General features: G+C 32.6%; 2 protein-coding genes across 2 annotated transcripts; one reads left to right on the plus strand and one right to left on the minus strand.

Annotated features, from left to right (window-relative positions):
• The first annotated feature begins 4,988 nt into the window (after positions 1–4,988).
• Positions 4,989–10,763, plus strand: LOC120090169 (Sec14p-like phosphatidylinositol transfer family protein). Its single transcript, XM_039047693.2, has 11 exons — positions 4,989–5,726; positions 5,827–5,855; positions 6,698–6,781; positions 6,894–6,947; positions 7,630–7,707; positions 7,894–7,947; positions 8,294–8,353; positions 8,436–8,531; positions 8,804–8,905; positions 9,035–9,115; positions 10,245–10,763. Exons 1-11 carry the CDS (start codon positions 5,672–5,674, stop codon positions 10,563–10,565), a joined length of 1,014 nt encoding a protein of 337 aa, XP_038903621.1. The 5' UTR covers positions 4,989–5,671; the 3' UTR covers positions 10,566–10,763.
• A 333-nt stretch (positions 10,764–11,096) lies between these two features.
• Positions 11,097–15,110, minus strand: LOC120090168 (WEB family protein At5g55860). Its single transcript, XM_039047692.2, has 3 exons — positions 14,113–15,110; positions 13,267–13,483; positions 11,097–13,133 (listed from the first exon to the last, which is right to left on the minus strand). The coding sequence occupies exons 2-3, from the start codon at positions 13,444–13,446 to the stop codon at positions 11,352–11,354; spliced, it is 1,962 nt and encodes a 653-aa protein (XP_038903620.1). The 5' UTR covers positions 13,447–13,483; positions 14,113–15,110; the 3' UTR covers positions 11,097–11,351.
• Between the last annotated feature and the right edge of the window lie 243 nt (positions 15,111–15,353).

The following is a 15,353-nucleotide window of genomic DNA, read 5'->3' on the forward strand; positions in this document are numbered from 1 at the left end:
TAGGGACTAAATAAAAACTAGGTCCAAAATCTAGGGACTAAAAAGGTATTTTCCCTTTATATTTTAATTGAATGAAATATATATGTCTATCCAATTAATCTAATCTAAAAGCCAAACTGAACATAGTTCAATTAGCATACAAGCGTGCTAGAAATCATTAAGTCTATAATTTGAATCCTCCTACCTCATTATAATAATAATAATAAAAAAAAAAGAAACAAAATAATACCTAAACATCTTAGGATTTATTGCTTTGAAAATCGAATACTCATTTAATACTATCCTAATATTTAACAACCTCATAAAAACATCATTTAAATTTATACGTTATCATTCTTAATGGAAAAAAAAAAAACTTTTAACCTAAAAAAATCTATAACTAATAAGTGAAGTTGAAACATATAATCAACCCAAGCATAAAGTAATCGATACGTATTCTTTTTAAGTCGGAAGTTCAAATTCACACTCTATATTTATCATAAAAAAATAAAATTAAAGGGATTGATAATATAGACAAATATATATATATATATATATATATATATGATTTAGTGATTTAGGCACAAGAAAAGAAGAGGTTTTCAATGGTTGAAAAAAGCTCATTGTGAGTGAAGGTGGATTCTTGGAGGCATTGAATTGGTTATACTTTAGATGGGTAGGGAGTATCAAAACTTCAGCATATATTCTACAATAAATAGTGAAGTGCTTGCCATTTACTTATAATTGAAAAGAGAATATTATTTAGAAATCTTATGTAATTTAATCATATCAAATCTAGGGACTCATGCACAATTTTTTTTTTCTTCCAAGGAGTGGGGAATCCAATTGAGGATGTAATTTTTTGTTTTTCCAATTTAAAGTTTGGGACCATGATTGAAAATAGGGATCGAGAATGTATTCTCTATTTCTGTTCTATGTCTATATCTCTAACTTTTTTCGTCTTTTTATTTTTTAGTTTTATATTATAACTTTTAGGTTCTTAAATTGAATAAACTGAAACTTTAGGGACCAAATACATCTATTTCTAAAAACTAATTAAAGAAAAGTATTTTTAGTATTTTTTTTCCAATAATCCAAAACTAATTTTCTCTCTATTTAACTTTAAAAATATATTATTAATATTTAATACTAAATTATTTTTTTAAAAAAAAGGAAAAAAGTAGTTGAAAATTTTCCTTCTTGAATCTATTCCCAAACTCACCTCCCACCCTCCAAATTAATAGAAATGATTGAAGGAGACAACACAGTATAACTAACAGTTTCGTATTTTGTTAGAGAGCTTGCAACTTTTTTAATTTATGCATCCAAAATAGTTATTAATTGGCAGTTGTATAGTTGTCAGATTGAGAAAATCTTTTTCCCTCAAAATCAAGGGTAAGACGGTTGACGCGTGAATCTTGCACATGTTCATCGTCGTTGCAAGTCTCTCATGGGCTTGACCTCTAACCCACTTCTCCTGGTTTGGTCTTATTTTTCGAGCTAACTTGCATGAAAGATCCTCGCACTAGTGTTGTACTGAGCCTACCATACTCTGATGCTTAAGTTAGCTGAATATACAAAAGTAAGGTTAGAGCCCTCCTTTAGAGATTACTTATTCTTCTTTTCGGAATCGTCAAATGAGACTATTTCTAGTGCCCTCCTTCTAGCTTGTGGTTATGTATAACTCAAGCGATGTTATGGTTGTTTATTACGCTTGAGCTTGTAAGCACCAGACCGAGCATAGCTTGGTTATTTATTGATTGGTATATATTTATCAGTTCGGCTGGTCGGCCCAAAACTTGAGGCTTTAACTTTTTCCTACTGAGATGTGTGTTTCCCTATGCTACCTTAAAGTTTCTCTTGGATTTGGACATCTTCGTGAGTTTTAGATCTTGTCTGCAACAACCTTCAACATTTGAGAAAGTTCTCTTAAGGGACATATAAAAAAGACATCTTTATCTTCACTCCTGCCCTATCAACATCTCTATTCAAATCCATAGCAACTGTTAATTAAATATTACTAATGCTACTCATGGAAGTAGATACTTTAATCTTAAGATCAGACAATTATTTGATGAAATTAATACAAATGTATTGAAGCAATTCCTAAGATTTTGCTCATATTATATAAAATATGAATTGAAGGGGACAAAATCTTAGAAGATGACAAGATGTAACATGCCATGTGATTGAATGAAGCATGGTATAGTCTTCTTGGCCTTATTGAAATATAATTTGTGTTGATTGCATACAAATTTGTTAGTCTTGTGGATGGGGAATTAGATTAAAGCATTCAAAATTCTTCCACATGGCTTTCAATAATGCCAATCTAATTCTAATAATCATCTATTCAATTCAAACTTTTATTTCATTTGGAACTTAGGGTTTCTTGGTTTTGGAATATTTTTTTATTTGAAATTATTTTAGGTTCCAATTATCAGGTCAATAATTTTTTATTTTTAAAAATTAAGCTTATAAATACTATTTTCACTTATAAGTTTTTTTTTTTTTTATTTCAAAATTTGTCACTAAAAAAAACATATTTTTATTTTTGAAATTTAGCTAGCCAATAATTCAAAAATTTCCTCGAGATAGATGTAATTCATTGTAAAAAAATTACAAAGCACAAGTAAAAAAGTTCTAAATATTTATTTTTTAAAATATTTTTAATATGAAATTTCAATTTTATGAATGATGAGAATGTTTTTCAAATATTTTTTTCTCCAAAGATTTTGAATTGTATCAAATAGATAGAGACAACAATAATTTGAGATTAATACGCAAACAAATCATAGAAGAGGTAAAAACAACGTAAAAGAAAACAAAAAAACATACAGAATAAAAACTCACACAAATTTTTTTTCCCTACAAAATCACTTCAAAATTAAACATGCTCTAACTTTTTAATGTGTAATTTTTAGTAGTTTACTTTCATGAGTACCCTATTTTTAAAAATAATTAAATCAATTTTTTTTAATTTGAAAATCATATACTTATAAAAGTTGCATTAGTTCTACATAAAAATTCTTTGTTTTAAATGACTCTTGGGAGTGCTAGAATATCAAGGCATGAATATACAACGTATTTATAGTTATATAGAATATTGTTATCTCATTATTATTATTTAAAAAAAAAGTGCTTAAATTTAATCATAAAAATATAAAAGCATATCCAATATGGATATGGAGATAGGAATATTAATGTCTTGAATTCCATTATATAGGTAAGGGTCATTATTTGTTGGATTCCCAATTGCATTACCAAATCAACATACGAGTAATTCGAGGAAAAAAAAACATTCCAAAAATTTTGTGAAAGAATAAAGGACATGCTTAGAAATAAAGTTAGCAAGATTCAAAATGTCGATGTCGACGAACACGTTGAAATCTCAACTTTACGAAAATGTATTGATAAAATATCGATCAAATGTCGATGTAAGTTTTAGAAAAATTATATAAATAAAATATTTCAGGCTATTTAAACAAGTTAACGTATTATTATTTATATTATATTTACGACATGATATTTCTTATTTTTATATTTCATGGATTATTTTATGATATAATGAAAATATCGATTTACCCTTCATGTCGATATCAACTCTACAGAAAAGTAGAAATATCGAAGAAAATACCGACATGTCGACGAAATTCAATAACATGAATTTGAGTTCAAAAAATATATATGTCTATATTTTGTTTTATATGTTACTAGAAACTAACTTAGATTCAATAAAAGGAACATTTTAAGCATAGGTTTGGTGTCAACTTGGATTTTGTGAGGATTGACGAGTTTGATGTCTATTTAGGCTCTTGAAATTTTAAAATGAATATTTTCATCATAAATTTAAAAAATGATTCTAAGAATGTCTCGACTTCATTCAATTGTTAGTTAACCTAATAGAATGTTGTCATGGAGTTGATGTTGAAATTAATTTATCGATATTGGTCAAACTAATCATCAATCCATTTCGAGATCAGAGGTTTGATTCTTTCATCCACATAATGTCAAATTTTTTTTTTTTATCAATGTTGAACTACGTGACCAATTTTTCTGCTCTTTCTCTCTCATTTCCCTTCTCTTTTATTCCTTCTATCAACATATTAATCTCTATGTCAACATTCGGTTAGACCAACTTAATGACCAAATTAAAAGAGATTAGAGACTTTTTATAATATTTTTTTTTAAAAAAAATTAAGGGATTAAAGTTTCTTTTTTGAAATCTAAAGACTAAAAAATTAGACTTAAATCTTCTGAATAAAAGTATATTTTGTTCCATTTTAAATCTAATTTTATTTTATTCTAAAAAATAATTCTATATAAAAAATCGATATGAGCATAAGTCAATAATTAAGAATAAAAGTTCTAATTTTTTAGCTATATTATTATATTATTTTTGTCAACAAGTGTATAGGTAAACTAAAATCGAGGTCAGAAATTCGATTCCTCCACTTTCATTTTGTCAAAAAATATATGTATTGCCCATATTTTTTAAGATCATTTTTATACGTTAGGTTTAGTAGAATATTACATGCCTTTTATATTATTATAAAAAACCACATCTATTCTAAAATTTAAATGGTCCGTGTCATGTTGACAAAAACATCAATGTCTTAATTTTATAAAAATATTAATTAAATATCAATATTGATGATTTTCTAACAAATTACAGAAGTAAAATGAATTCAAAAAATTATTTAAATTAACAAATAAACATCTTACACATTTTAAATTAATTAAAATGTTATTATTTATAATTTATATTCACATCAATAATATTTTGTTCCTTCTTTTATTTTCATATCAATCTTCTTACCAATAAGGACATGAACTTCCAAAAATATAAATAGAAATGGGACACTTCCATGTAAATTCAAAACCTTACTTAAAAAATAACCTTTATTTAAAACAAAAAAAATTAAAATATCATTTTAGACTCTATACTTTAACGTTTGTGTAATTTTAGTACATATACTTTCAATAAATCTTAAATTTAATCTTCAATGTTAGTTTATTGTTGATTTATTAAAAACTTTTTGTTATCTCGAAATATTTTTACTATAAATTTTAAAAATATATTTACAAATTATATTAAATTAAATAAAAATTATTTTTTATTTAACCAATTTCGAAAAAAAATCAACTTTCATAGATTAAATCTAAAATTTATTGAAAATATCCTAGACTAAAATTATACCAATTATAGGAAGGAAAATGTCAGTTTAACCAAACAAATTGATATTATTTTAATTACAACTTATTTATTTTTTGTCAGCAGCTTCCGTTTTCTAGCAATCAGCATTGATTGAGAGAGGATTTTGGTGTTTAATTTTAGATTTTGTAGAACAAACGCTTGTTGTTGTTGAAACTTGAAATTCCAATTTTTGAAGCTTAAAACCAAAAAACCCAAGTGAATTTCCCTCTCATTCTCACTCTCTTCATCATCATCTTCTTCTTCTTCTTCATCTTCAAATCAAACAATGTTGTTGCTCTCACTCTGATCCTCCTTCCACCTTTCATTCCCCCAGATTTGGTTGAACCAACTCTGAATCTCATCACTAATTATTACTTGGAACGAGGATCATATTTGAATTTGAAACAAACCCACTTTTCCTTTTCTTTCCATTGCCTGGTTTTGAGATTCCTTCTCTCTTTTTGCCCAAGTTTCTGCTAAAGAAAGGTGAAAGAAGAAATGGGTATTGCCAATCGAGAAGCCATGAAGCAGTTTCAACTGCTAATGGAGGAAGGTAATCCCATTTCCTTGTAGTTTCATCTTGTTCTGTTCTGTGATGGATATTTGTGACCTGACATTTTTCTCTCTCTAATTTTCTTTGTAACGCCCAACAGTCGATGGATCAATGAAGAACACATTTGAGGTTTGTTCTTTGATTTTGATCTTTACTGCTGGATCTGTTTTTTTTATTGGATAATGTGAATAAAACAAAATGTATTGCGACATTGGTCGGGCTTTTCGATCTAAAAGCTTTATAAACGCAAACTAGTATATAGAAGGTTAATTGCTCAATCGCAGCTTCAATTATTGAATCGTAAATTTCTCTTTGCCTTAGATCTGAATCTATTTTTTTGGCTGTTGGAGACAGTGGTTTCGTAACATTTTATAATCATGAATGACATTCATTCTTGGTAGGAAATAGGGCTGCCTTGCAATTGAAGCTAGAATAAATTTTTGTTGTCCAGAGAAATCGATTGATTTTTTTTTCTCCTTAACCAAGATCATGATTTGGTTGATATGGGATCAAGTCTTATGAATAGGTTTGAAGATCAAATTGTTGTTAATTTAACTGCCTGGACGAATGAAGATTTGTTGATTTCTGGGTGAAGTAGTTTAAAAGGGTTTAACAAGTTAATTTCTCCAGGCTTTGTAGGATGAATTGAACTGGTAGGCACTCAAGTTAGAATCTGGAAATTGTTGCAGGATTGTTTTGATGTTTGCATTGATAACAAAAATGAAGGGTTAAGAGATTTCTGGATGTAAAAGTAATGCAAGCTATTTTCTGGAAAAGAAGTTGAGCTTGTTGAAGATTGCCAATAATAATGAGAAAGAAACTTGTTCAGTTATAATATTTGATTCCAAAATGTAACTGGGATGATTACAAACTTCCTTACATTGGAAATGATTTGCATTTTGTTACTGTTATTGAATAAAATTGTACTTTAATTGCATAACTGACTGAATTGAATATCTTATTATCTCCAGAATATGCATCAAGGTCATCCAGCTGAAACTTTGGAACGGTTTCTGAAGGCCAGAGACTGGAATTTAGCTAAAGCCCATAAAATGGTTAGATAAGTCGGTTAGCTTAGTAGTTTCAATTTTCTGTTAAATTCTCTTAGCATTTTTTGTCTGTTTCACATTCACTCACTTTTGGTTTGTTTTGCTTCGGAATCTTCAGTTAATAGACTGTCTACATTGGAGGATACAAAATGAGATTGATAACATATTGGCGGTGAGTTTTTCCCCCCTTCTGTTATTATTGAATAAATGTGTCATTTTTTATAATTCCTTTGATTCCCCTAGTTATGTGTATTGTAATACATTTTTTATTTCCATCAGTAGAAGAAAATTGAAAAACATAAATGTAGAGACAACCATTACAAGATATGCCTTTATAACGTCAAATGCCAATGGTAAACTATCTTTTCCCCCCAGAGAATATGTAAAAAGCATTAAAAGGTCAAGTTTCTGGCAATTATCACTACAAATAGAAACAAAAAGAATCAGGAAGGTGGAGGAGAGATCAAACATCTTGTTTGTCTCTATTCAATGCCACAAAAGCAAGAAAATGGAAAAGCTAGCAATTGTTATAGTAGTCTCAAGTCTGTCTTTTTCATTCCTACATTTGCAACGCAAGAGTCTTAACTTCAGTTAATCTTTTGATAAATTTGATACCCTAGGCTTTTTTTACAACATTTATGTCTCTATGTAAATCATGGATTAATTGTAACATATAACTCAAGTTTTTTTTTTTTTTTTAATTTTTAAATTTTAATTTTTTATTATTAAGCATACTGACAATAGTAAACCAGAGGTGGTACAATATGTCTCATCACTATTCTATGTTGAAGTTTTCAGGTTACTTTTGGCTTTACATACGTTTACAAGTTTTAATTTATCTCCTATTCTTACAGAAACCGATCATTCCTCCTGAGTTATACAGAGCAGTGCGAGACTCTCAGCTAGTAGGATTGTCTGGATACTCAAAAGAGGTACATAAATTGAATCATGTTGTCTTTCAATATTTGATATTTAATACGTTTCCAGTTATCCAACTAGCAACATGAATTATATTTTGCTACCGAGAAGTAAATCAACTTTTCTTCCCTTGGGTAGGCTGCTACATTTTTCCTCCCTCATTAATTTATTCCTCTTTTCCACTGAACAATATTTTCCAGGGTCTTCCTGTCATAGCTGTTGGTGTTGGTCAAAGCACATTTGACAAGGCATCTGTAAGGATTTACTTCCCTCTGTGTACCATCTCTATCTTGATCTTTTCTTAAAGCTTAGAGAATGGAAATCCTAGTTTTGAACAAGACATGATCAAATAATATGCACAGATCAAATGCATGACATTGCAGCTATGAAACTTTCTGCAACTGTGTGCACATTAACTATATCTGTGATAGAATTCATTACATTGAGCAATGTGCATATACATTCACTACATTTGTCGTGATATCATGGATAATAAGGTTAATTGATGTCACATCACATCTGCTAGAAGCACAAGACTTCAATAACCATTTAATTCCATTAAAATTTCAAAGGATATTTACATGGGTTCTTTCGTTTTAGGTTCATTATTATGTGCAGTCCCACATCCAAATGAATGAATATAGGGATCGCGTTGTGTTGGTAAGTATGTAAGATTAAGACCGTTTAATCATTTTGCTGGCTAATAAATGTTGCTTAATATAACATGCTCTTTTTGCTGTAGCCTGCTGCGACAAAGAAGCATGGGCGACACATAAGCACCTGCCTCAAGGTTTTGGATATGACAGGGTTAAAGCTTTCAGCATTAAATCAAATAAAGGTACTTAGCTCTTTATACGTCACAACATTTCCTTACCTTCAGCCTTATTTTTGGAATCAAACGTTCACAAACATGACAAGCCTAATTTAGTCAAACTTCAGTTGACAGAATGCATTTTCTATTTTATCATTGATGTGAAGCTTACAATACAGTTGCTTGTTTACTCGTTGATCTTTTTTTCTCCGGCAGCATATGCTGTTGGTGCTTCCTTCTACGAAAACATTTGGTATTAGTAATATGCTAATTATGTTTTTTTTCCCCGGTTAATGCAGCTTCTGACTGTCATATCCACCATTGACGACTTAAACTATCCCGAGAAGACCGATACTTATTACATTGTAAATGTTCCATATGTATTTTCTGCTTGCTGGAAGGTGTGTGCCTATATTAATTCATGTAGAAGTATTCTCGATATACTTACTGTATCAGAAAGAAAAAGAAAATCCTGGGACGGTAAGCCATTCGAAGGGAATGTGAATATGATTTGTTGACCTTGCTGACAGGTCGTAAAACCTCTTTTGCAAGAAAGGACAAGGAAGAAAATCCAAGTGCTACAGAACTGTGGACGAGATGAACTACTAAAGGCAAGCTTCCTTTCTCTGTTGTTACTTTTCACCCAGTATGATTACCATTTCGACATGAAATTCTCTCTCTCTCATCCTTTTAGAGAAGAAAAAAGTCACCCCATATTAGTGGAATGGACATAAAACATCTCTTACTGAAAGTTACAGTTCCACTAAGCTGACATTGACATTTGGTACTATACTACAGCATCACCATATCTTTCTATCCTTAGAAAATCTGGAAAATCTCAATCTAAAACGAATCATCATTGTATTTCTCACTCCATGATACATGTTAATTCTACAATACTGAGATTCACTTATGATGGAACCGAATCATCAACTGTGGATAGGATAGCTGCTTTCTTGGTGGTTATACAGTGGATGTCGAACCCAGCCTGATATCCATATGGGTCCGTTCCATGTTGATTAGGTTCATCCTTGCCTCTTTAAATTTCAAAACTACATAAAGTTGCAGGGTTTAAGCTGGACAATACGGTTCAATTTTGTTTGGAACCGATACCTTGTTTTATAAAGATTACAAGAACTGTCAATCAAATATTGTTAGAAACTAAACCAATTGTCCAACCAAAACTGATGAAAACCAACTAAGAACTTTGATCAAATTGCATTGCACTAAATCAACTGAAAGTAATTAGAACCAGCCAGTTCATTTGGTTTTTGTCAGCTTTTCAAACTTCAATTCTGCACTTTAAAGTTATAATTCTAGTGGTGATTGATACGAAAGTTTCCATTACTATAAGAGTTACATACTTTTTTTGTTCACACCATAAATTTGTCTTTATAAATATTAGTGGACCTCACATTAGTATCAATAGACCCTACCCTATTTTTAAAAGCATGCTTACGTGGCACACAATAAATTGAGGGAGTATGGAAAATTTTTCATACTCCCATCGTACTAGAAATTTTTTTGAGATTGACTTAGAGCTCTTGTGAATCTAGATGTTTCTGATCAGATTTGACCTGTCGGTTGTTACCTGCTCTCATGCTTTACAACTCTTGACATCTTCAACTCCCCCCCTATAGTAGAAGTTGAAAATTTAAACAACTATGTGTTATCATTTAGTGCACTAATTTAATCCTTAACATCAATTTTCTTATTTTAAAGTTTGGAACTCAATTGCAGGTAATGGATTATGCATCACTACCACATTTTTGTCGAAAAGAAAAATCAGGATCATCTCGGCATGCTGAGAATGGAAATACAGAAAACTGTTTCTCCTTTGATAGTGCATTCCATCAACAACTCTACAATTACGTTCAGCAACAAGGTGCTGTTAGGGAGTCGATTGTACCAATCAAACAAGGATCATTCCATGTGGATTTCCCTGAACCAGATCCAAGAGATGTCGAAATCGCCAGAACGATAGAAACAGAGTTCCATAAGTTGGAAAATCACAATGCACTCAGTTATTCTATGAATGGCCTTCAAGTCAATGGAGAATGAATGTAGAATACCAATCATGTCTTGGAAACTACAAGCCTCTTGTTCTATTATTACATTTAGGATAAAGCTCCTGCTTCCAATTTCATATGTAATAGAAAGTTTATTTACACTATCTGCTGCATTGGTACACATCTCTAACCTATGCTTAAGGCTGGTCTTGTTCGAGATGACATAAAATGAAATGATTCAATGCTCTTATTTCGATTTCTCAAACTAAACTAAAAAAATCCATGAATTAAAGATCTAAGTGCACATGGTCCGAAAGGGGCAAAACTTTTCAACATTTCATCGTTTTCGAGAAGAGACATCTCATTTCATTTCATTGAAATTTAACATCAGCAGCTGATTAAAACATATAATAACACCTTCCATGTACAACGAACCAAGAGAATTATGGCTGAAACAAGACCCCCTGGCTTGTCAAACTAGGCACTTCATTTGCCGATTATGCATTTCCAGTTAAAGAGATAGGTTGATATGATTAGTAGTAACAAATGTTGATATGATTAGTAGTAACAAATGATCCATCCCTTTTCAGCTCAGTAATCCAATCATACCTTGATTAGCAAACAAATTTCCGTTAGCAGATAGAAAATCTCAATACAATATGCTTCGATCAATAATCTAACAAACCAGCCCATATACAAAATCACTCATCCATGTTGCTTACAAGGTCATTTTTGGTTACCTGAGCACAAATTTACAGGCAACAAAATGTACACACAATGATTATATGTTCCCCCACCTGAATACTAAAAGTAACATGAAAGTCAAGCAAAAGAAATATCACGTAGACTTCTCACCAGGCAGGTAGGAGGGCGATCCACCCTCGACTTGGTTCTTTTTCCTAACAAATAAGCCGCTGAGGTTCGGTAAAAGCACCTTCTTTGAGAAGGTTTTATCTTTCTCCAATTTTTTGGACTCAACTCTTTTCACTGTTGTGCTCTGCTTTTGAATCCTATTGTGGGTTGGAGATGATTCCAATGACACCTCTGTTTCAGCCAAAATTCTTGATGCAGCTTCTACCGCTTTTTTCTGCTCTCGCTCACGCCACCTCCGTAGCTCTCCTTCCACAGCTTTCTTAGCTGCTTCTGCCATATTGGCTTTCTTTGAAGCTTCCTCAGTTGCAGTCTTCATATCCTCAATTTCCTTCTGGGATGCTTCTAGCCTTTTTAGAACTTCATTTTCACTAGCCTTCACAGCTTCAACCTGAGCTAATGCAGCAGCTACTTTCATTTCTGCTAATGTGTCAGACTCCTCAACTTTCCGGCTTAATGACTCAAACTCTTCCCTGGAGATGGTGATGTTAGCGCCTGACTCTGAAGTCGAAGCTCGTGCAGCATTGGTTCTCTCAGACAGTACCTTAATCTGATCAAGGGCCCTACCTTCCGCTGCTTTTGATTCTTCAGCTTCATCCAGTGCAACTCTCAGCTGCTTCTCAGCATCTTCCAATGCTATTCTGGTGGCTTCTGCTTCCTTCCTCAAATCTTCTGCTTTATTATTCATTTCTTCTGCTCCCCGTCTAGCATTTTCAGTTTCTGACGACAGCTGGTTAAGAGTTGAGAGCATCTCTTCACAAGCACCTCTTGCTTTAGATTCTTCTGTGAGGTATGCTTCAAGTTCAGATTTGCTCTTCCGGAGCTTGACATGCAAATTCCCAGCAGTAGATTCTGCCTCTGCTTCTTTCTCCTTGAGTTCAGAATGCTCTTTCCTCACATTTTCCAGTTCCAACTTCAGAGCTTCAACCAGGTTATGGAGAGTTCTTTCCTCTTCAGCCACTTTTTGTAGGGACTCTTTTGCATCATCAAGCTCTGAGGTGACATTCTTCACTGAATCTAAATCCAACGCCTTTTTATCTTCCATTTGTTTCTGCAGTTTCCCAATTTCATTCATCGTCTCGCTCAACTGCAATTCAAGATTCCGGGTGAGATCAGGGTCAATTTCCTTCTGCAAAGAAAACAATTTTTTTGCCGAATCTTCAAGAGCCGCTTTATAAGACTGCCTCTGGATGTCTTTCTCCACAAATATTTTTTCTTGCTCTTTATGTGCTTGCAGGGATGCAAGCTTGAGCTTTTCAATGGACTCCCGTGCAGCCAAAATTTCCTCAGAAAGTTCATTTGCTTTCAGCTTGTGAGTTTTGACCGATTCCTCAGCCTCCGCCACCTGTTTCAATGCAGCTACTTTTGCTTCCAAAGATGCATCAGAATCTTGACGGATTTTCCTCAATTCTTGCTTTGCAGCATCTAGTTCTCCGATCACTACATTGTACTGATCTCGGGTAGTTTCCAAGTCTTGTTTCCAAGCACAATCATTTCCAGAATGATTGCTTCCATTTGTCTCCTCAAACTGCTTTGCTCGAGCCTTGGCAACTTCTGAGTCCTTGATGGCTGATTCTTTCGATTCCCTCAGCAATTGCAGCTTCTTGGTCAGGTCATCAACAGCTCTTTTAGTATTTTCAAGCTCAACAAGTGCTTCAGATTTGGTAGTTTCAGCATTCTTTAGCTGATCCTTTAATTTGCTCAGTTCTTTTTCTGCCAAGTGGAGTTGAGTCTCCTTTGCAAACACTTTCTGTAGACAACAAGAACCAAAAAAATTACCAACACAATACAAACTGTTTTACTTCACCCCTTTGTGGAAGAAAATAAAACCTCAAAAAAAAAAAGCTGCTAGATGAACTTCTTAAATGCACAAAAATAAGCACCTCTGCAGAATGAGGTTGTTTCGCCTTCCTCACAATCATTCGTTCTCCCGAAAAAGCACCTTCACCAAACAAGTTAACAGCGTCTTTAACAGACTGGAAAGGTGCACTAGTGTCAATCTCTCCTACTTCTACTTTGGCATTAGGTGAGTGAGTCGCAATTTGATGGTCCTTCGCACCCATTTTACTTTTCAGTTTCCAAGTATTATGCAAATTCTACCTGTTAGAACAAATCAACATCAGGTTCAAGGTGAACCTATATACGAACAACTTACAGCTACATAGACATGAGACATCCAATCCACTCGAATCCTCCAACATTCTCCAAACATAAACGTTATTTTCCATCTTCCTAAACTATATCATCTCTAGGAACATAGAGAGATGGCTGCATATGTTCAGAAGGCCATTATTATTCATTACAATGAAGCTGGAAAAACTTACCTGGATCTCAACATGCAATAACAATCACTAAAAGTTCAGAAGATCATGAAACTAAAAATTTTGCAGGGCAGTAACAAAGCTACATAACTCGTGTCAATGATCCACAACAATTTTTACAATTTTTCATGACAATATCAAGATCAAGAGTAACTATCAAGAGAAGTTCCCTATCAATATCAGAAACGGACCAATCAATCAGAGAAAATTCTTTAGTCAAACAAACCCCATAACAGCCCAACATTTTTAAACTACCAAAAAGCTTCCATGAAAGCCATTTCAAGCTCCATATGACTAAAAACTTCCAGCCAAACTCAAGAATTTGAGAGATACTTGATGAACAATCATGTCAACACAAAAAAACCAATAAGAACAGAGGATAAATCAAAAGAAGAGTCGGAAACAAACCTCAAAATTACTCAGCCAGAAACACAAAACACCAAAAAGCCAAGAAGATATGAAACCCTAGAAACGATCAAAACACCACGCGAAAGCGCCAAAAGAAGAGTCAGCTATTCATCACAAAATCAAACAACCAAATCGTCCACCATATTAACAAAGAAGCTCCATCAAACCCACAAACCCTTTTAACACAAACCCACAAAAAGATCGAACAAAAAAACACTGGGTCAAGAAAACAAGGGATTTCTTCGGTATTTCAAACCCAAAAAACCAGTACCCAACAATCGTATCACAAGAAAACGCAAAAGGGTATTCCCAAAACGATACAATACGTGAAACGCAGTATCGATTTGAGAAGAAAAAATGGCCAAAGGAACCGAGGGATTCTTTGTCGAAGGAGCTTCAATTGAAAATGGGTTGTTTTTGTTTCAGACAAATTTTGAATCAGAGAATAGTCAGACACGCATGAAGGTGGGGAAAGAAAAGAAGAAACGAAGAAGAGCCAATATCCTCTACAATGTCTTCCATGCTGGCGCGTGATCTTCGCTGTGATTTTTCCAAAAAGTTTCATCTTTTTCACCTAATAATGGACAATCATGACCCACATCATTGATCCAATTACCCCTTTCCAAGATTTACAGAAGAAAGGCTCAGAGATCATGGGGTGGACTTGCTTTCACACGATCACAGCTTCCATGGATTGTATGAAACTTGGAGCCTCACTTCACTTTATAGGTAGATGCAAGAAATATGTGAAATTTTTTGGTTTTATCTCAATCATTTTGTATTGAATAGTTTTTTCTTTTATGAAAGATTATTGTATATAGAAAAAAGGTGGGAGGCTCAAAGTATTTGTTTTTATATGTTAAGGGAAGATGATGGAGCCCTTCTCTTTGTAAATTATGGTTGTTTCTTTTGTCACACCAACATGGACATGGGACAAACCTATTGTTTCTTTATTACATGGGCCTATCATATTCTCTTCCCTTGCTTGGTCTAAATATGGGTTGGCATTATTTATGATGTTTTGTTTATATAATAATCTATAGTTTCTAATTAAATAATAAATAAATAAAGTAAGAAAGGGGAAAGTGTTATATTCCTATTTTGCCCTTTGATTTTACTACTTGTTCCTATCCTTTCCTCCCTAACTTTATAGTTGTAGTGTAATTTACAATCTTGCCTGGTATAAAGAAAGAATTAAGTTCCTTGTACTTTCGATCTTTCATGTGTTATATTAGTATTTT

Source organism: Benincasa hispida, chromosome 11 (genome assembly GCF_027475165.1).
Source record: "Benincasa hispida cultivar pf3 chromosome 11, pf3_genome.v1.1, whole genome shotgun sequence".
Taxonomy (NCBI): Eukaryota; Viridiplantae; Streptophyta; class Magnoliopsida; order Cucurbitales; family Cucurbitaceae; genus Benincasa; species Benincasa hispida.

What these genes read in the sequence shown, in the direction of transcription:
- LOC120090169 (XM_039047693.2), top strand. Translation starts at nt 5,672, where the DNA reads ATGGGTATTGCCAATCGAGAAGCCATGAAGCAGTTTCAACTGCTAATG. An exon ending in GCACATTTGACAAGGCATCT is followed by an intron (nt 7,948 to 8,293) that starts GTAAGGATTTAC and finishes CTTTCGTTTTAG; the next exon opens with GTTCATTATTATGTGCAGTC. An exon ending in TATTTTCTGCTTGCTGGAAG is followed by an intron (nt 8,906 to 9,034) that starts GTGTGTGCCTAT and finishes CCTTGCTGACAG; the next exon opens with GTCGTAAAACCTCTTTTGCA.
- LOC120090168 (XM_039047692.2), bottom strand. Translation starts at nt 13,446, where the DNA reads ATGGGTGCGAAGGACCATCAAATTGCGACTCACTCACCTAATGCCAAA. An exon ending in AACAACCTCATTCTGCAGAG is followed by an intron (nt 13,134 to 13,266) that starts GTGCTTATTTTT and finishes TGTTGTCTACAG; the next exon opens with AAAGTGTTTGCAAAGGAGAC.